Consider the following 22,996-nt stretch of genomic DNA (forward strand, 5'->3'; position numbering starts at 1 on the left):
ACCCTGAGTTACCCCCAAAATATAAGTTATTGCTAACTGTGGTCAATCAAATGTTTCCCATAAACTAATGTGTTTTAAATAGTTGGCCCCCAGGTAGTAGCAATTTTGGAGGTAGAGTCTCGCTAGAGGAGGTGTGCTGATGGGGACAGCTTATTGTCAGAACTGAGCTCACTCTCCTGCTGCTGTTTTTCACCTGCTGTTGGCATGTGACATTTATCCTCTGCTCATGGAATGCTTTCCCTTGCCATAGCGGAGCTTATAAGTGGAGATAGCAATAAATAGTACAGAGATCACAAACCTTATCAAAGTGCTAAAACTAGGAGGTTATTGAGAGTTCAGTGCCAAATGAAACATCTCTTCACACACTCCAAGGCTCAGGGGACACTGTGGGAGAGAAGGTGGAAAGATTGTACAAGCCATAGGTTGGGAAGGGGTATTTCAGAGCAATGGCCACTGACCATGAGCTGATGGGTGCATTTGTGATCTCACAACAGCAGTCATTACTTCTCTGGACCTGCACAATATTGAGTCCATCGCAATTTGACTTAGAGGATGGAGGTGGACAAAAATAACGAGAATAACAATAGTAGATGGACTAAATGCAAAGAGAAGGGGGATCAGGGGAATGGGATAGCGTAGAGGGGACAAAAGAGAGCAGCAGTTGAAGGAGAATACAGTCAAATTACAATATGTTTATGTATTAAAATATTCAATACATAAAAGTTGGGCTGAGGAGATATCCTGGAAAGCCTCTTGTTTCAATTCTCTGAGGAAACCAGACTCAAGGCAAATATGACTCCACAAATGACATGGTGATGGGATAAGGCTGAGTCTTTGACGAGAGTTCTCAAATCAGTCCTTATAGCTGGCTTCATCTCGGCACTTACTGTTGTCTACAGCAAGAATGGAGTCTGGGAACTGAGGAAATGGGTTGGTGGATAAAGCACTTGCTAGGCAAGTATACATGCCTGAGTTTAGCTCCCAAGAACTTACATCAAACTAGACAGCATAGAGCATACATATAATCCTGGCATGTCAGCAGTAGTATCAGAGACAGAGAGAAGGATGGTCCAGAAGCTCAGGGGCAGTTGTCCTGATATGTTTGGTGGTGAACAAATGAGAAAGCCTGCCTGAAAAAAAAAAAAGATAGAGGACTGGAGAGATGGCTTAGTGCTTAAGGCACTTGCCTGTAAGGTGTAGGGACCCAGGTTCAGTTTCCCAGTACCCATGTATGGCAGACATACAAGGTGCTGCATGCATCTGGAGTTCAATTGCAGTGGCTAGAGTCCCTGGTGCACCCATTCTTTCTCTCTCTATTTGCCTCTCTCTTTCTCTCTTTCTCTCCCTGAAATAAATAAATAAATATATAAAATATTTTTTAAGGATGGAAAATAAAGACAAATACTTGAAAATTATCCTCTCATCTCCAACTTACATATCCTGACTCATGCATGTGCGCGCATGTGTGCGCGCGCGCACACACACACATACACTCACACACACCCCTACATCAATAAAATAAGACAAAGATTTGAATCTGAATTTCAGGCACTTTGAATTGAGATTTTTTTTGTTGTTGTGTGGTTTAAGTTTTTTGAGTTAGGGTTTTGCTCTAGCCTAGACTCACCTGGAATTTACTCTGTAGTCTCAGGTTGGCCTCAAACTCTTGGCAATCCTCTTACCTCTGCCTCCCGAACTCTGGGATTAAAGGGTGTGTCACCACACCGGGGTTAAATTGAGATTCATTATTGTTTTCTTTTGTTGTATTGTTTTTCAAGATAGGGTCTCATTCTAGAATTGAGATTTTTGGTACTTCAAGTTGAAATCCTCAAACTTGCAATCAAATTGTGCCGAGACTTCTATAAGTTACCATCTCAGTGCATTAGTTTACATATAGGAAGGTGTGGGGGGAGGTCACACTCCTACTTGCCTATGGACCTGAGAGTGAGCCTTCATATGCATCAATGTGCAGATGAGGACATATGAGTTCACTTTCTAACCCTCTCCTGCATGGAGCCCACTCCTAACACATCCTCAGTATGCACCTCCTAAACTGAGGAAAGAACCTAGGTGCCCAAGCATGTATGTACCCTCTTAGAACATGTGTGCAAGTGTGCACACGTCCCTGAGTTCTGCTGGAGGGTAATTGGATTTGTCTGCAATCTGCTGTCTTGGCTAAAGCCTGTGTCTCCATAAAGAGAAGTTCTCGTCTCCACTTGCCCTACCCATGCCTCATCATTAATTCTGTGCTGAACAGAAAGACCAAGTCAGGCAGAAGGGAAGGTCAGGGCCAAGTGCAGGACGAGTGACAGGCTCTGGCACTCATGATCTTTGCAAGGCCTTGGACCTTGACAGGGTGGGGTGGGGACACAAAGCACACCCAAACAGGATCATCTCCTATAATTGATTTCTTCTGGCAGGTCTGACCCCCCAAGGGTGCCCAGCCTATGCTGGCACTATTATAATTAGTCTTTCATCCCTAAGACACTGACCACATGCTGGCATATGGAGACTGGCTACCTGGGGTTAGAAACTAGCTGTAGGTAATTGGCAAAGCAAACCATTCAGTTTTAAAGTGATAAATGATAGCTGTAATCCAATATTCAGATTGCTAGCTTTAGAAAGTCAGAAGAAAGTTAAATTTTATGCCTTACCTATAGGTGCTAAAAGTCATTGCTTTAAGTTTTGCTTTCATTTTGTTACTTTTTGAAAATTGTTAGTAAGATTACAATGGGTAGATATTTCTGCAAAATGATTGAGAAAATATTGCTCAAACCAACCACTAATATATGGTTTGATGGTTAGCCACTAAAGACATTTCTATCAGTATTAAATAACCTCTACTAAACACTGTTACTTAGTATTATTCTGGAAATTCTATCAGATACAACATACTAAGAAAAAAATAAGAAGAGGAGATACTAGAAAGAAAAGAAGAAAGCCAAAAATCATTATCTCTCAAGATGTCAACCCCTTTTCTTGTGACAATAATCTCAGTGATTAAATCTGACTTTTAAATGAATTAGACATTTAGCCTCTAATCTAGCAATAGAAATACTATTCTCCAGAATAGCCACAGGATCTTACACTTTACTCCATGATGACTTCAACTGTAAAGTATTGTCCAATAGTTAAATGTCCCTTATCAACACATTCAACAAATATTTCCCAACAATTATTTGCTTCTAACCAGTGATGTGTTACATGTGTGTTTAAATGTGTAGCTGCTATTTTTACTTTAAAGGTACATTTGGTTTACATTTCAAATATTTGCAAAATTAGGATATCACATGCAATATGTGTATATGTTTAAGGTTTTACTGTCTACTTTCTGGAGAATAGTCAATCATCATTTTATAGTTTTAGAATGGAGGCTGCATTACTCACACTTAGATGCATAATGGCTGTATGGTGTGGCTTATAAGGCTAGGCATATGCTTGGTAATGTCTATGGAGAATGTATGATCATTGATTTTGATTTTTTTAGATAGACATCTTTTGGTAAAACTTGCTGGCTAGGGAGCTCCAGTGATCCTCCTGTCTCCACCTCCCTCAGTATTAGGGTGACAGTGATCATGCTAGCTTTTTACATGGAAGCTGGGGATCAAACTCAGGTCCTCACATTTGCACATCAAGTGCTCTTACCCACTGAGTCATCTTAGGAGCCCCAACTTCAACTTCCTGATTTTGCTAAGGAGAAAATAACCATGAACTAATTTATATTCCAGACTTATGAATTCTTTATCAGGAGAAGTAACTACTACCAGCTCTTCTCTGAGGGGGCACAAAGATTGAAATGATGCTCTAGAGGAATTGTATTTCTGTTTTTAATGTGTGTGTGATTGTCTATATGCATGTTGGTCTGTGTATAATATATGTGTGTCTATGCATGTTGGTAACATGTTTAATGTGTGTGTGTGATTGTATATTGGAAGGTTGACATGTGCGTGGGCACACATATGTGCAAGTATATGTACACATGAGCACATTGTGTGCTGAGGCCACAAGTAGGTGTCAGGTGCATTAGTCACTTCCCACTTATTCTTTGAAGTCTTGCTAAACCTGGAGCTCACAAATTTAGCTAGTATGGCCAGCCAATGAGCCACAGGGATACTGTCTCTGCATCTGGAGTTCTGAGATTATAAAATGGTAGCAATGCCCATGGGTTCTGAGGGTCCAAACTTAGGTCCTCACACTTGTTCAGCAAGCATCTTACAGACTGAGCCATCACCCCAGCTCTGAGAAGTTCCATTTCAAAGTATTCTAACTGTGGGAATGTTTGTTCAAGTACGAAAGTTGTTTTAAAAAAGTGGATGAAGAAATCAGAACATCATCTATATCTTTTCTTTTTCTCACAACCAAAGTACAGTCTGAGGAGAGGTCAGAGCATATAGTTGAAAATGGATTGCTATTGATATCTAGTATGCAATTGTTTATCCTTCCTTGACCTCTGAGTGTAATATCTGAATCTAAATCCAGCATGCACATATTCATTATTGGACTGCTCTGCCCCCTACTATGTTAGCCAGTCCAATAAATCCCCTTTTCTAAGACATACATCCTTTTGGTTTTATATAATGCTTAAGGCCTGGAAGCTTCCTAGGGAACAACTGCCATATTGAAATGCCAAAGAAGCTGGAGTCCAAATTCCCCTAGAAATGGCAGCAATATACAACATTATACAGGAAAAAGCCAAGCTTGCATGCACTGGCTGTCTTTCTCTGAAACATGAATTGGAATAAGTAGATGTTACAAAGTATGCATGTTTAGACACAAATGAATATCCTAGCAAAGGACCCAAGTTCAATTCTCTAGGACCCACGTAAGCCAGATGCATAAGGAGGGCCACACATCTGGAGTTTGTTTGCAGTGGTTGAAGGCCCTGGTGTGCTTTCTCCCTGCCTATTTCTCTCTCTCTCAAATAAATAAAGAAAAAAATATTTTTAAAAGTCTCAATGGCATATACTATTGAGGTATTGTTAATGACCTTGTTGCATACCATAAAAGAGGACTTTTAAATTGTAGCAAGTGTTTTGTAAAGCTATATGTCAAGTACTATTCTAAAAGCTTTGTGAATATAAACTCAGTGTCTCATATCAATCTTACAATTCTAAACAATCCACAATTAGAAAGTAAATCACAGTGGAAGGTATTTGGGTGGTGGTGTTGTGTGTGAGGTGTTGTGTGTGCAGTGCTGTGTGTGTGGTGTTGTGTGTGTGGTGCTGTGCGTGTGGTGTGTGTGTTGTGTTGTGTGTGTGGTGTTGGGTAAGGCATATCAATATTATGGAACAAAGATGAAAAGTTGTGTTGGCAGGAAAATGTGAAACAATAGTTTGTCTCTAAGGAAAAAGGAGGTAAACTCAATGATGGAAGCTTTTTTCTCAACAAATAAGAATGAAGCTAACAAGAAAAGAGGTTATTGAAATAAAAGGCAAATATACAATTAAAAATACCAATACTGGAGGCCTGCTCCATGGGAGGGAATATATCCCTAATACTGAAAACTTAAAACAGGGGTAGTCATGAGCCCTAGGGATGTAACGTCTGCTGTTGTCTGGCTAAATGTATAGACTATGCTTATCAAACTGCCCAGTATGCACTTCTCTTAATCTTCATACCCTTATATTAATGCTACTCTCACTTTTAGTAGAGAATTTTCTCTTTGCAGATGGCAGTGACCTTGGGATGACTCAGTAGGTATCATAGTGCTGGAAAGAAGTGACTGGAGTACTGAGTAATATCTCAATCACACCTTCCAAGGCTCAGGGTCTAATGTGGAAGAGGTGGCAGAAAGAATGTAAGAGCCAAAGGAAGGGTAGGACTCCTTACAACATGCTCCTCCAGACACAAAATGGCCTGCATATCCATGACCTCACAGTGCCTGACACTACCTACACAGGACCATCATAAGAGGAGGAAAAGACCATGACATCAAAATTAAAGAGAGACTGATTGAGATGGGGAGGGCATATGATAGAGAATGGAATTTCAAAGGGGAAAATGTGAGCAGTGGGAGGGAGGGTGTTACCATGGGATATTTTTATAATCATGGAAGATGTTAATAAAAAATTGAGAAAAAAATACCAACAAAGAGGGCTGGGGTACAACTCCATGGTGCTTGGCTAGCAAATGGGAAACCCTAAGTTTGGTAACCATCACTACACACCAAACACAAATTAAAAAGAATAACTGACAAACCACTAATCAGATGCCACTCCTCAAAAGAATGAGGACGAAACATTAAAGTAAAAGGAGAAAATATCATTACAGACGCTTTGGTTTTTGTGTGAAGGTTGTGTGTGTCTTTGGTTAATTTTATCCCTAACAGCTGACAGATGGCTCAGCAGTCAAAGGTGGTTGCTTTACCATCCTTTCATCCCAAGTCATCTACAGAACCAGGCATAAAAAAGTGATGCAAGTGTCTGCCATTTGTTTCTAGAAGCAAGAGACCATGATCCTTCCAATTTGATTCCCAGTAACCACATAAAGCCAGATGCATAAAAGCGGTACATGCTTCTGATGTGAGTTGGCAATGACAGGAGGGAATGGCACAGCCCAGTTCTCTCTCTCTCTTTCTGTCATTTTATCTCAAATAACTAAATAAAATGCATTTTTAAGCTAGTGGTTCATTAGGAAATCACTGTCCTCTTTAAATCATTTTATTTATTTATTTGAGAGAGAAAGAAAGGAGAAGAGAGAAAGAGAGAGATTATGGACATGCCAGGGCCTCTTGCCACTGTAAACAAATTCCAGACACATCTGCCACTTTGTGTATCTGGCTTTACACAAGTACTGGGGAATAAAATTCAGGTTGGCAGGCTTGTCAAGCAAGCACCTTTAACCACTAAGCCATTCCTCCAGACTAAAATGAATTCTAAAAATATTTAAAATATATATCTAGGCCAGAAATGGTAGGACATACCTTTTTTCCCAGTACTTGGAAGGCAGAGGTAGGAGGTTACTGTGAGGTAAAGGCCAGCCTGGTACTACAGAGTGACTTCCAGTTCAGCTTGGGCTAGAGTGAGATCCTACCTCAAAACCTAAAAAAAAAAAAAAAAAAAAAAAAAAAGACCAACAAGATATATATATATATATGTAGGAATACATGGCTGAAATTCTTTGATGTCCAAAAATAAACAATAAACAAAGAATATTAAGGTAGTCTGAGGAAAAAGAAAATAATTAGAAGCTTGATGATATTATATATCAAGATATTAGAAAGAAACAGAAGTTTATAACATCATATAACTGACATAATTACAGACTGATGAAACAGAATAGAAAATTCAAGATCACACGCACACTTGTATAGTAGGATATATACCATTGACAAGCAATGGGAAAAGTGCATCCCTTTCAGTAAATGATAGCTGATCAATTGTTCATTCCTCTGAAAATAATTAAATTTCACTCATATCATTACTGAGTGGTAGGTAAAACAGAGAAATCAAATTTAGATGGTTTGTAGAGCCAAGTATGAAATGTGAAACAATAAAGCTTCTAGAAGATAATATAGGACAGGGCTAGAGAGAAGGCTTAGCAGTTAAGGTGTTTTGCCTGTGAAGCCTAAGGACCCAAGTTCTATTCCACAGAACCCACATAGGCTAGATGTACATGGTAGCATCTGGGCTAGAGGACCTAGAGTAACCATTCTTCCTCCCTCCCTCCCTTCCTCTCTCTCTCTCTCTCTCTCTCTCTGTCTCTCTCTCTCTCTCCCCTTCTTTCTCCCTTTCCCTCTCCCTCTCCCACACTCTTTCTTGTAAATAAACAAAAATAAAATTTACCAAAAAAACCACATAACACAGGACAGAATCTTTAACTTGTGTAGGCAAAGATATCCTGAATGGTAAATGAAAAGGAAAGTCAAAATAAAACACAAATAAATTAGATTCTGTTAAGCTTAAGAACTTTGTTTAAAAAATATAACTTAGAGAAGAAAAGCTGTAGGTAAGATATGGGTAAAGCACATAGCTCATAAAGGTCTGATTACAACTCCTATGAGTAAGAATAGAAGATAGTCAACCTAATTAAAAATGGTTAAGATGTTTGAAGAGGCTGCTTTATTTTGCAATAGCTATTGAAGATGTATGATTGTGTACCTCTGTACCTAGCAAATTCATTCTCTTGCCTAAACTTGGCTGTCAGTGTCTTGACTTGGATCACAAGAAAAATGTTATTAACTGGCCCCAACTGAGACTTCACAGATCATGTATCCAGTTGGAAGAGACATAGATGTCATTTTAGGGCTTTCTAAAGCAAATCCAAACTAATTGAGTGAAAAAAAGATGAATTCTTGTTTCATATAATGAAGAAACATTCCAAGGGTTGAAGTAATTTTCTTCAGTGTTTATTCCCAGAATTGAAATAACATCATCAGAACCCAAGCACTAGCTCTCAGCTCTGCTCACCACATTGGTTTTATTCCCAGGCTCTCAGTGGCAGCACAAAGGTGAAGGTAGCTCTAGTCTCACTTGTTCCAATTTAAATTAAAAAAAAAATGTCATTTTCCCCTAGTTGCTATGCATGAGTTACATTCCTTATTGCTTGAACAAAAATAGCTGTCAAAAATCCGTTTAAGGGAGGAAGGAGTTATTTGTGGTTATAGTTCATGATTGCAGTCCATCGTGGTAGGGAAGGCAGGGCTGCGGGACCATGAGGCAGCTGGTCACATTCAAGCCGCAGTTAGGAAGCTGAGAGTGATGAATGCAGGCTCTTAGCCAGCTCTCTCCTTTTACAGTCCAGGTCCCAGCCCATGGAATCGTTCTGCCCACAGTAAAGATGGGTCTTCCCACCTCAATTTACCTAACGCAGGTAGTTTCTCCTAGGAATGTCCAGAGGCTAACCTAATCTAGGTAGTGACATCATAGGAGATTCTAGGTCCCATCAAGTTAACACTCAATATAATCCAACACCATTCTAATCAGAACAATTTGGTTCATATGTTCAACACTGAAACAATGTGTGGAATCGCACTAACTATCTCCACCAGAAGTTATGTGTTCACAATTGAACCAATAAATCCATTATTGGAGGAATATAAAGTAATGGCTGGCCAATTTCAGCGTCCTCTCCTTACTTGGAGTCAGGGTCTTCGCCAGAGCTGCATGGACCAGGACAGCAACTTTGGAGTGCGGCTGCCAGAAAATGGGCATAATGAATGCTGCATAGATGAAGCCAAAACGTTCTTCAGAGGGGTATTGTGTTACTGAGTTTCAGAGAGTGAAATATCAGACCAAAGATTTACATAGCATCAGAAAGTAATAAGACAAGAAAGTAGGGATATTCTGAAGGCTGTGAAGAGGCAAATAGGCCCTTAGACCTTAATTCTGCCAGACATTCTTTCCTCAGGTGCTGGCTGGCACCAAGGCCAAGGAAAGAGGCACCTCCCACTGGGGGAACAGGTTGCCAGACAGTCTCCTAAGGTATCTGGATGCTGTCCCACATGGGGGAAGGCTGGGGCCTTGACTAGCAGCCAGGACTCCAGGGGCTTGACCAGGCCTGGGCATCCAGGATTGGCGGGAGGTACCTTCCACACGCTATCGTTTCATGGCACCATCTGCAGCTGCCTTCTGCATTTGGCTAAAGGACAACATCACCAGTCACAGGATCTTCTGCAAGCAAGACTTGGGAAAGGCCAAATTTGACACTTGGCTGCTCTTCTAGAGATAAAAGTCCCAGGTTTGGTAAAGAAATGACAAACACAAAATAAAAGTGTAGACTTATGCCCAAGAGAATTCAGTCCTGCAAGTCAGTCAAAAAGAAAACATACCAAGGAAAATGGATGGAGAAAGCACAGGAAATATTAGTGGCCCTCGGGCTGCTAAAAGATACCCTAAGAAGCTTGACAAGTTAGCATTTAATTTTGTGTGTGTGTGTGTGTGTGTGTGTGTGTGTGTGTGTGTGTAGGTTTTTAAGTATGGGTGCACATGAAAGCCACTATGAGGAGGCTTGACCATACTCTTTGAGGCAAGCTCTCTTGCAGAACCTAGAACTCACTAATTTAACTAGACTAGCTAGCAAGTGAGCCCCAGGGATTCCCTGTCTTTACTTCCCCAGCACTGGGGTTACAGAAATGTATACTGGGGATTTGAACTCTGATCCTCTTGCATGTACAGCATGTGTTTTACATACTGAGTCATCACCTCAGACCCTGTAAAAATTTTTTAACTCTATATGTAGTTCAGAAAAGGCAAAAGAAAGAAAGAAAGAAAGAAAGAAAGAAAGAAAGAAAGAAAGAAAGAAAGGAAGGAAGGAAGGAAGGAAGAAAGGAAGGAAGGAAAGAAGAGTGGTTTCCACTTTTTACTTGTATTATCCTAAAAGTTAAGGAATGACTAATTCATTTTGGTTGAGCTTGTCATGTAGAGATTTCAGGAGTGGTGGGTTTGATGAAAACGGATCTAAAACACAAAGGAGTTGTATCAACCAATGTCCCCAAATGATAATTGGCATCCCCAATGAGGAGGGTCCCTTTGGAGGGGGAAATGAGGGTAAGGATGGTGCCAACATGTGCTGTTTACACACTGAATATGTACATAACTAACAAAGAAAAAATGATTAAAATCATATGGTCATGACAAAAGCTATGCCTTTGAGGAACATTGGGCAAGAGCAAGAAGGAGTCACTTACAAACCAAAAGGTGTAGTCCAGTCACATTTTTTTGCATTTATATCAAGTAAGCAATCAAATTTTATTTTAAATAGCAAATACATAGTTCTTTCACAGAAACTAGAACTCAATTCAGCTAGTCCTGCTAGCCAGCAAGTTCCAGGAGCCTCTTGTTTCCATTTCCAGAGCATTGGAAATATAGATGTGTGCCACCACATACAGCTTCTACATAGATTTGGGGGATCCAACTGAAATCTTCCTGCTTGTGTGGCAATAATTTACTCACACAGCCACCTCCTCAGTCCTAGGCTTCTGTTCTTATGAGCTATACTTACATTGGGAAATAAATGATCCTAAACTTGTTTTATAAGACTTGCCACTCCAAATATAGCATAATTCTTTTAATAAGCTAAAATTATGGTTGCTTAGTTTGTAATAAATTTTAGTAGTTCATTTTTATTTACTTGAGAGAAAGGCAGAAAAAGAGAGAGATAGAAAGAGAGAGAATGTGCGTGCCAGGATCTCCAGCCACTGCAAATGAATTCCAGTTGCATGTGCCACCCTGTGTACCTGGCTTACATGTGTCCTGGGGTATCAAACTGAGGTCCTTTGGCTTTGCAGGCAAGCATTTTAACCACTACAATATCTCTCCAGCCCTGCAAACATTATATATATATATTTTAGACAGAGAGAAGAAGAGAGAGAGAGAGAGAGATAATGGGCACACTGTGGTATCTTGCCCCTGCAAATGAACACCAGATACATGTGTCACTTTGTGTATCTGGCTTTATGTTGTTACTAGGGAACCAAACTAGGGCCAACTGACTTTGCAAGCAAATGCCTTTAACTACAGAGCCATATCCCCAGCCCAAGACTGTATATCTTGGCCTTGCACATGCTGCCATAACCCAATGCCTGCCCACTGGCAGCCATGAACAAACCTGTCATATTCTGCACCACTGCTATTGATGGTGAGCCTTTGGGCAGAGTCTCCTTTAAGCTCTTTTCTGAGCTCCAAAGACAGTAGTGAACTCTGGTGCTCTGAGCACTGGGGAGAAAGCCTTGGTTACAAGGATTCCTGCTTTCATAGAACTATTCTAGGATTGAGGTGTCAGGGTGGAGACCACATGCCATTGTGGCACTGGTGGTAAGTTCATCTACGGGAGAAAGTTGATGAGCTACAGGGTGTTTTCACTCTTTAATCTTACACCTTATTCATGGCAAATGCCAAACGCAAATGGTTCTGTTTTTCATCTATGCTGCCAAGACTGAGATGTTGGCACGAGTACCATGGAAGCTATGGGGCACTTTGGGGCCAGGAATGGCAAGATCAGACAGATCACCGCTGCTGACAGTGGACAATGAACACATTTAACTGTGCCTGTCTTAACCACCAGACCCTTCCTTCTGTAGCTTAGGGGAGTACCTTTCCACTCTGCCTGCTCCAAATATCCTACAGCCTTTGTGTGCTCCCTGCAATTTTGCGGGTGAGGGGCGTTTCAAATCAAACCCAGACTAATTGAGTTTTGGGTTCCCTAGTCCCCTCCAATTTAGCTGAGTTGCAGAGTCAAGTTTATTATGAATTAAAAGTAAATAACAAAATGTCTGTTTATATCTTATTTTCCTATTAATCTACCTCTATACCCAGCTCAATATAATTACATAAGTATGATAAGGTCTAATAGTTTTAAAAAGATATTTAACTAATGAGAAAGCAACAGTGGAGAGTGAAAAGTGCACCTTCCCGAGTGCAGAGTGGACTGAGCCAAGGGGCACTGGTGACAGGGTCGCTCCTGTAGCCAGACTTATGAGTCTAGATCTAATACTTATCCTCTTCTCTCTACCTGTGGTGGGCCAGGGTGACCTCTTTTCTGGAATAGACAGTGATTTTTTTTGGAAGCTATTCTTCCCCCAAATCAGTCCATTATAAGAGACATTAGAGGTAGGAATGTAAATAAGATGTACCTTTCCATAAAGTTCAGGAACTTATTATGAGAAAGGGAGATGGTACCCTGCACGTTCCCTCAAAGAGGTGCTTCATAGGAGCCATCCAGAGCCTGTTCCATGGAGCCCTGTCCTTCCTCTCATCTGGTCAGCTAGGCTGTTTCATACACAACTGCAAGCCCTCTTATTTCCTTACCTGGGTGCTCCCAACCTACAGCTTCTTGGCTACTTTTTTTAAACTTTGTGTATGCTACATGCCAGCAACAACATTGAGCTAAAAGTGTTTTCACTGTAGCTTCCGTCTTTGGATGAGTCTGAGTACCATTCCTTGCTCTGGAATAATGCATTTATCAGACCTTTAATCTATGGCTCCTTTCCCAAATCTTTTCATCCTTCATATTTGGCCCTCAGTTTGAGATAAGAATTTGGGGTGTCATGCTCGCTTCGGCAGCACATACACTAAAATTGGAATGATACAGAGAAGATTAGCATGGCCCCTGCACAAGGATGGCATGCAAATTTGTGAAGCGTTCCATATTTTTTGGGACACATTGAAGGCAGTTCTAAGAGGTAGATTTATAGCCTTAAGTGCCTATGTTAAGAAATTACAAAGGTCGCAAGTAAATGACCTAATGCTTCACCTTAAAGCCTTGGAAAAAGAAGAACAAGGCAAACCAAAAATCAGCAGATGGGACGAAATAATAAAGATTAGGGGAGAAATTAATGAAATAGAAACAAACAAACAAAAACAAACAATCCAAAGAATTAATGAAACAAAGAGTTGGTTCTTTGAAAGGATAAACAAGATTGATAAACCCTTAGCAAATCTGACCAAAAGAAAGAGAGAAGAGACACAAATTAATAAAATCAGAGATGAAAAAGGTAACATCACAACAGATTCCAGAGAAATTCAAAAAATCATAGGGACATGCTATAAAAGCATATACTCCACAAAGTATGAAAATCTGAAAGAAATGGATGACTTCCTTGATTTATATGACATAGCTAAATGAAATGAAAATGAAATTAATCACTTAAATAGACCTATAACAAACATGGAGATCTGAACAGTTATCAATAATCTCCCAACTAAAAAAAGCCCAGGCCCGGATGGATTCCCTGCTGACTTTTACCAGACCTTCAAGGAAGAGTTAACACCATTGCTTCTTAAGATTTTCCAGGAAGTAGAAAAAGAAGGAATTCTACCAAACTCCTTCTATGAAGCCAGCATCATCTTGATACCCAAACCAGGCAAAGATAGAACAAAAAAAAAGAAAATTACAGACCAATCTCCCTCATGAACATAGATGCAAAAATTCTCAACAAAATATTGGCAAACAGAATACAAGAATATATCAAAAACATTATTCACGTAACTGGGATTGCACCAGGGAAGGGTCTCACTTGGTCACAAGCTGACTTGGATACCTCAACAGACCAGAAATCTAAACCTCTTTGTTGATAGAGGATCTGGTCATTATAATAACTACTCTTGCATACATACTCGGGGCTGTTTTTGATGGAATGGGTACAGTGTTTAGCTAAATTTTAGAATCTACCAGTATATTATTCCACTCAGCCTGCTTGAATACTCCTATAGCAGGGAAACTCAACCCCTAAGAACATCTTTGTAGATACTCTGAAAGTCTTAAGAGCCACACCTAATACCTTAAGGTCCTACCCTGAAAATATATTACACCAAATCAATTGATACAGCTAAGAATACACAGCTAGCTAGAAAATCCAAGCATTAACTTAATCCAAGATGCAAAAATATATACATTATAACACAAGAAACACTAAAAAGCAAGACGATATAAATCCACCTAAAAGTATTAATGCATCAGAAATGTCCTCCAGTGAGAAAGAGTTAGAGGAAATGCCTGAGAAAGAGTTCAAAAGAATAATTATAAATATGTTCAAAGAGGTCAAAGAACACATGAAAACAATCAAAGAAGAAATCAAAGAGGAAATCAAAGAGGAAATCAAAGGAATCAAAGAAGAGGCAGGACACCAATTTAATGAAATAAAGAAGGCAATACAAGACATAAATAGAGAAATAGAAATAATAAAGAAAAACCAGTCAGAATTACTAGCAATGAAGAACACAGTTAATGAAATAAAAAACTCTGTAGAAAATCTCACCAGTAGGATGGATGAGGGAGAAGACAGAATATCTAAGCTAGAAGATCAGGTGGCAGACCTAATGCAGTCCAACAAAGAGAAAGACAAACTTATACAAAAGTATGAGTGGGAATTTCAAGATATTCGGGACACTATGAAAAGATCCAATATAAGAATTCAGGGCATAGTAGAAGGAGAAGAATTCCACTCCAGAGGCATAGTAGGCATCTTCAACAAAATCATAGAGGAAAATTTTCCCCAAATTGGGAAAGAGGTGCCAATACAGATACAGGAAGCCTTTAGAACCCCAGCCAGACAAAACCCAGAAAGAAACTCTCCTCGCCACATTATACTCAAACTTCCAAACACACAAACCAAAGAAAAAATATTGAAAGCAGTTAGAGAGAAAAATCAAGTTACCTACAAAAGCAAGCCCATCAGGATTACAGCAGATTATTCAACACAAACTTTTAAAGCCAGAAGGGCCTGGAGTGATATATTCCAAGTTCTGAAAGATAACAACTGTCAACCAAGGTTACTTTATCCTGCAAAGTTATCCATCCAAATAGATGGAGAAATAAAGACATTCCATGACAAAAGCAGGTTAAAGGAATATCTGAAGACAAAACCAGCTCTACAGAAAATACTTGATAGAATCCTCCATGCTGAACAAAAGGAAAAGCACACATATAAGGAACCTAGAAAAAACCAGCCATACTCAAATACCAGTTAACAGAAGAGAGCACAGGTAGAACAAGTAACACACACACACACACACAAATGGCAAACATAAATACACACCTTTCAATAATATCTCTTAATATCAACGGTCTCAATGCCCCAACGAAAAGACATAGATTTGCAGACTGGGTTAAAAAGCAGGATCCTACAATTTGTTGTCTTCAAGAAACTCACCTTTCTACAAAGGATAGACATTATCTTAGGGTGAAAGGTTGGAAGACGGTGTTTCAAGCAAATAGGCCTAGAAAACAAGCAGGGGTTGCTATCCTAATATCAGACAGGGTGGACTTTAGTCCGAAGTTAGTCAAAAAAGATAAGGAAGGTCACTTTATATTGATTAAGGGCACACTCCAACAGGAGGACATTACAATCCTAAACATATATGCACCTAACATGGGGGCTCCCAAATTCGTCAAACAAACACTATTAGAACTAAGGTCACAGATAACACCAAACACGGTGGTGGTGGGTGACTTTAACACCCCACTCTCATCAATTGACAGGTCATCCAGGGAAAGAATAAACAGAGAGGCATCTGGACTAAATGAGGTCATAGAAGATATGGACCTAACAGATATATACAGGACATTTCATCCAAAGGCTGCAGAATATACATTCTTTTCAGCAGCACATGGAACATTCTCTAAAATAGACCATATATTAGGACACAAAGCAAATCTTAACAAATTCAGGAAAATTGAAATAATTCCTTGCATTCTATCTGACCACAATGGAATTAAACTACAAATCAGTAGCAAGAAAGGCTACAGAGCATACACAAAATCATGGAAGCTAAACAATACACTACTAAATGATGAGTGGGTCAATGAAGAAATCAAAAAGGAAATCAAAAAATTTATAGAGTCAAATGATAATGAGAACACAACATACCAAAATCTCTGGGACACAATGAAGGCAGTTCTAAGAGGTAAATTTATAGCCTTAAGTGCCTATATTAAGAAATTAGAAAGGTCGCAAGTAAACGACCTAATGCTTCGCCTTAAAGCCTTGGAAAAAGAAGAACAAGGCAAACCAAAAAGTAGTAGACGGGAAGAAATAATAAAGATTAGGGCAGAAATTAATGAAATAGAAACAAAAAGAACAATCCAAAGAATTAATGAAACAAAGAGTTGGTTCTTTGAAAGGATAAACAAGATTGATAAACCCTTAGCAAATCTGACCAAAAGAAAGAGAGAAGAGACACAAATTAATAAAATCAGAGATGAACAAGGTAACATCACAACAGATTCCAGAGAAATTCAAAAAATTATAGGGACATACTATAAAAGCATATACTCCACAAAGTATGAAAATCTGAAAGAAATGGATGATTTCCTTGATCTATATGACCTACCTAAATTAAATCAAAATGAGATTAATCACTTAAATAGACCTATAACAAACATGGAGATCCGAGCAGTTATCAATAATCTCCCAACTAAAAAAAGCCCAGGCCCGGATGGATTCACTGCTGAATTTTACCAGACTTTTAAGGAAGAGCTAACACCATTGCTTCTTAAGCTTTTCCAGGAAATAGAAAAAGAAGGAATCCTACCAAACTCCTTCTATGAGGCCAGCATCACCCTGATACCAAAACCAGGCAAAGATAGAACAAAAAAAGAAAATTACAGACCAATCTCCCTCATGAACATAGATGCAAAAATTCTCAACAAAATATTGGCAAACAGAATACAAGAGTATATCAAAAAGATCATTCACCCTGACCAAGTAGGCTTTATCCCAGAGATGCAGGGATGGTTCAACATACGCAAATCTATAAATGTAATACATTACATAAATGGGTTGAAGGACAAAAACCACATGATCATCTCATTAGATGCAGAGAAAGCATTTGACAAAATCCAACATCCCTTCATGATAAAAGTCCTACAGAGACTGGGAATAGAAGGAACATATCTCAATATAATAAAGGCTATTTATGACAAGCCTACAGCCAACATATTACTAAATGGGGAAAAACTGGAAGCTTTTCCACTAAAATCAGGAACAAGACAAGGGTGTCCACTGTCTCCACTTCTATTTAATATAGTTTTGGAAGTCTTAGCCATAGCAATAAGGCAAGAGACACACATAAAAGGGATACAAATTGGAAAGGAAGAAATCAAGTTATCACTATTTGCAGATGACATGATTCTATACATAAAGGACCCTAAAGACTCTACTAGCAAGCTGTTAGAGCTAATCAAAACCTACAGCAATGTAGCAGGATACAAAATAAATACACAGAAATCAGTAGCCTTCGTATATGCTAACAACAAACACACAGAGGATGAAATCAGAGAATCACTCCCATTCACAATTGCATCAAAAAAAATAAAATACCTTGGAATAAACCTAACTAAGGAAGTAAAGAATCTATACAATGAGAACTTTAAGACACTCAAGCGAGAAATTGCAGAAGACACTAGAAAGTGGAGAAACATCCCTTGTTCCTGGCTTGGAAGAATCAATATCGTGAAAATGGCAATCTTACCTAAAGCAATCTACACATTTAATGCAATCCCTATCAAAATTCCAAAGGCTTTCTTCATGGAAATAGAAAAAACAATCCAAAAATTCATTTGGAATCATAAAAAACCTCGAATATCTAAAATAATACTGAGCAACAAAAAAGAGGCTGGTGGTATCACCATACCTGATTTTAACCTATACTACAGAGCCATAGTAACAAAAACAGCATGGTACTGGCACAAAAACAGACATGTAGATCAGTGGAACAGAATAGAGGACCCAGATGTAAGCCCAAGTAGCTATAGCCACCTGATATTCGATAAAAATGCCAAAAATACTCAATGGAGAAGAGACAGCCTCTTCAGCAAATGGTGTTTTGAAAACTGGATAAATATCTGCAGAAGGATGAAAATAGATTCTTCTCTCTCGCCATGCACAAGAATTAAGTCCAAATGGATTAAAGACCTTAACATCAGACCGGAAACTTTGAAACTGCTAGAGGAAAAAGTAGGGGAAACCCTCCAACATATTGGTCTTGGCAAAGACTTTCTAAATACAACCCCAATTGCTCAGGCAATAAAACCACAGATTAACCACTGGGACCTAATGAAATTACAAAGATTTTGCACCGCAAAGAACACAGTGAAAAAAGCAAAGAGGCAACCTACAGAATGGGAAAAAATCTTCGCCAGCTATATATCTGATAAAGGATTAATATCTAGGATATACAAAGAACTCAAAAAGTTAACTAATAAGGAATCAAACAGGCCAATCAAAAAATGGGCTAAGGAGCTAAATAGAGAGTTCTCAAAGGAAGAAATACGAATGGCATATAAGCACCTAAAAAAATGTTCTACGTCACTAGTCATCAGGGAAATGCAGATTAAAACTACATTGAGATTCCATCTCACTCCTGTCAGATTGGCCACCATCATGAAAACAAATGATCATAAATGTTGGCGGGGATGTGGAAAAAAAGGAACCCTTCTGCACTGCTGGTGGGAATGCAATCTGGTCCAGCCATTGTGGAAAACAGTGTGGAGGTTCCTAAAGCAGCTAGAGATTGATCTACCATATGACCCAGCTATAGCACTCCTAGGCATATATCCAAAGGACTCATCTCATTTCCTTAGAAGTACATGCTCAACCATGTTTATTGCTGCTCAATTTATAATAGCTGGGAAATGGAACCAGCCTAGATGTCCCTCAACAGATCAGTGGATAATGAAGATGTGGTACATTTATACAATGGAGTTCTACTCAGCGGTAAAGAAAAATGAAGTTATGAAATTTGCAGAAAAATGGATGGACCTGGAAAGTATTATACTAAGTCAGGTAACCCAGGCCCAGAAAACCAAGCGCCACATGTTCTCCCTCATATGGGGATCCTAGCTACAGATGACTGGGCTTCTGTGTGAGAATGAAAATACTTAGTAGCAGAGGCCAGTAAGTTGAAAAGGAGACATAAAGGGTGGAGAAAGGAAGGGAAGAGGATACTTAATAGGTTGATATTGTATATATGTAATTACAATGATTGTAATGGGGAGGTAATATGATTGAGAATGGAATTTCAAACGGGAAAGTGTGGGGGTGGGGAGGGAGGGAATTACCATGGGATATATTTTATAATCATGGAAAATGTTAATAAAAATTAAAAAAAAAAACAGAAAAAAAAAAAAGAAAAAGAAAGAAAGAAAAGAAAAAAAAAAAAAAAAAAAAACATTATTCACTCTGACCAAGTAGGCTTTATACCAGAGATGCAGGGATGGTTCAATATACGCAAATCTATAAATGTAATACATTACATAAATGGGTTGAAGGACAAAAATCACATGATCATCTCATTAGACGCAGCGAAAGTGTTCTAAAAAATCCAACATCCTTCAAGATAAAAGTCCTACAGAGACTGGGAATAGAAGGAACATATCTCAATATAATAAAGGCTATTTATGACAAGCCTACAGCCAACATATTACTAAATGGAGAAAAAGTAGAAGCTTTTCCACTAAAATCAGGAACAAGACAAGGGTGTCCACTGCCTCCACTTTTATTTAATATAGTTTTGGAAGTCTTAGGCATAGCAATAAGGAAAGTGATACACATGAAAGGGATACAAATTGGAAAAGAAGAGATCAAGTTATAATTATTTGCATATGACATGATTCTATATATCAAAGACCCTAAAGACTCTACTAGCAAACTGTTAGAGCTGATAAAAACCTATAGCCATGTAGCAGGATACAAAATAAATACACAGAAATCAGTAGCCTTCATATATGCTAACAACAAACACATAGAGGATAAAATCAGAGAATCACTCCCATTCACAATTGCATCAAAACAAAAAAATAAAGTACCTTGGAATAAACCTAACCAAGGAAGTAAAGACTCTCTACAATGAGAACTTTAAAACACACAAGCGAGAAATTGCAGAAGACACTAGAAAGTGGAGAAACATCACTTGTTCCTGGATTGGAAGAATCAATATTGCGAAAATGGCAATCTTAACAAGAGCAAACTACACATTTAATGCAATCCCTATCAAAATTCCAAAGGCATTCTTCACAGAAATAGAAAAAACAATCCAAAAACTCATTTGGAATCACAAAATACCTCGAATATCTAAAATAATACAAAATAATACTGGTGGTATCACCATACCTGATTTTAACCTATACTACAGAGCCATAGTAACAAAAACAGCACGATGCTGGCACAAAAACAGACTTGTAGATCAGTGGAACAGAATAGAGGACCCAGATGTATGTCCAGGTAGCTATAGCCACCTGATATTCGATAAAAATGCCAAAAATACTCATTGGAGAAAAGACAGCCTTTCAGCAAATGGTGTTGGGAAAACTGGATATATACCTGTAGAAGGATGAAAATAGATTCTTCTCTCTCTCCATGCACAAGAATTAAGTCCAAATGGATTAAAGACCTTAACATCAGACCTGGATCTCTGAAAGTGCTAGAGGGAAAAGTAGGGGAAACCCTTCAACTTATTGGTCTTGGCAAAGACTTTCTGAATACAACCCCAATTGCTCAGGCAATAAAACCACAGATTAGTCATTGTGATCTCATGAAATTACAAAGTTTTTGCACTGCAAAGGACACAGTGAAAAAAGCAAGGAGGCAACCCACAGAATGGGAAAAAATCTTCACTAGCTATACATCTGATAGAGGATTAATATCTAGGATATACAAAGAACTCAGAAAGTTAAATAATAAGGAATCAAACAAGCCAATCAAAAAATGGGCTATGGAGCTAAATAGAGCATTCTCAAAGGAAGAAATATGAATGGCATATAAGCATCTAAAAAATGTTCTACGTCACTAGTCATGCAGACTAAAACTACATTGAGATTCCATCTCACTCCTGTCAGATTGACTACCATCATGAAAACAAATGATCATAAATGTTGGAGGGGATGTGGAAAAAGAGGAACCCTTCTACACTGCTGGTGGGAATGCAATCTGGTCCAGCCATTGTGGAAATCAGTGTGGAGGTTCCTAAAACAGCTAAAGATTGATCTACCATATGACCCAGCTATAGCACTCCTAGGCATATATCCTAAGGACTCATCTCATTTCCTTAGAAGTACATGCTCAACCATGTTTATTGCTGCTCAATTTATAAAATCTGGGAAATGGAACCAGCCTAGATGTCCCTCAACTGATGAGTGGATAATGAAGATGTGGCACATTTATACAATGGAGTTCTACTCAGCAGTAAAGAAAAATGACATTATGAAATTTGCAGAAAAATGGTTGGACCTGGAAAGGATTATACTAAGTGAGGTAACCCAGGCCCAGAAAGCCAAGCACCACATGTTCTCCCTCATATGTGGATCCTAGCTACAGATGATTGGGCTTCTGTGTGAGAAGGAAAATACTTAGTAGCAGAGGCCAGTAAGTTAAAAAGGAGATATAAAGGGAAGAGAAAGGAAGGTAGGAAGGTACTTAATAGGTTGGTATTGTGTATATGTAACTACAATGATTGAGATGGGGAGGTAATATGATGGAGAATGTAATATCAAAGGGGAAAGTGTGGGGGGTGGAGGGAGGGTATTACCACGGAATATTTTTTATAATCATGGAAAATGTTAATAAAAATTGTGAAAAGAAAAAATAAATAAAAATAAAATTACAGATTAAAAAAACAAACAAAAAAAAGAATTTGGGGTGTCATAAGTGTGGGCTAACTTCACAATGCATGAACCATATACCTCAACAAGGAGGGGCCAGGGGGAAGGGGTAGGACATGGACGAGCCTAACAATGGTACCAACTTGACTGTATTTACTGAGTACAAAACTAATTAATAAAAAAATTTAAAAATGTTAGAAGAAAAAGAATTTGGGGTGCCCAGATCAGTGGAGACTAGGGTGGTAAGTGGTCATGGTCACACCAAACTTCCACTGAGTCAATGGCCTCCAGGATTTTAATTTTAAAAATTTCAAAGAATGAAGCCAGATGTGGTGGTGCACACCTTTAATCCCAGCACTTGGGAGACAGAGGTAGGAGGATCACTGTGAGCTTGAGGCCACCCTGAGACTACATAGTGAATTCCAGGTAAGCCTGGGCTACAGTGAGACCCTACCTGAAAAAAAAAATATTAAATCCACAGGCTATAGAGGGTAAAGTTTATATTTTATTTTTATTTATTTATTTGACTGAGAGAAAGAGGGGAAAAGGGTGGAAGAGAGAGAGAGAATGGGTGCACCAGGGCTCCAGCCACTGCAAATGAACTCCAGATGCATGTGCTCCTTGTGCATTTGGCTTACATGGGTCCTGGGAAATCAAACCTGGGTCCTTTGGCTTTGAAGGCAAATGCCTTAACTGCTAAGCCATCCCTCCAGCCCAAGGATAAAGTTTAGAAATATTTTATTGTAGAGTATTATAGAACATAGGGAAGGAAAGAAGTCAGAGTTCCTATAAAACTGGAGAGGTCCCCAGTGGGTAATCTACCTGGTGACTCTGATGGGATGGGGGTGCTATAGGAAGGTAACTCCTTTAGGGAGTAAGAGATCTAGGGAGGAGACAAGTTTTTAAAGAAGAGATCCAGAGAGGGAACTCCTTTACACAAAATGAGATAAGGAAATGGCAG

The 22,996-nt window shown here is 38.9% G+C and overlaps 1 protein-coding gene and 1 non-coding gene across 2 annotated transcripts in view; one reads left to right on the forward strand and one right to left on the reverse strand.

The window, feature by feature from the left end:
- Positions 1-22,996, reverse strand: part of LOC101593617 (acyl carrier protein, mitochondrial-like) — a 37,167-nt gene that overhangs the window by 10,366 nt on the left and 3,805 nt on the right. Inside the window, exon 2 of the mRNA XM_045149059.1 lies at positions 9,077-9,205. Coding sequence (XP_045004994.1) covers positions 9,077-9,205 — 129 coding nt within the window. The remainder of the gene's footprint in view (positions 1-9,076; positions 9,206-22,996) is intronic.
- On the forward strand, positions 12,986-13,092 carry LOC123461090. The gene has a single exon (XR_006637408.1). It is a non-coding gene; the product is annotated as a U6 spliceosomal RNA (small nuclear RNA).

The sequence above is a fragment of the Jaculus jaculus genome, chromosome 5 (genome assembly GCF_020740685.1).
Source record: "Jaculus jaculus isolate mJacJac1 chromosome 5, mJacJac1.mat.Y.cur, whole genome shotgun sequence".
Taxonomy (NCBI): Eukaryota; Metazoa; Chordata; class Mammalia; order Rodentia; family Dipodidae; genus Jaculus; species Jaculus jaculus.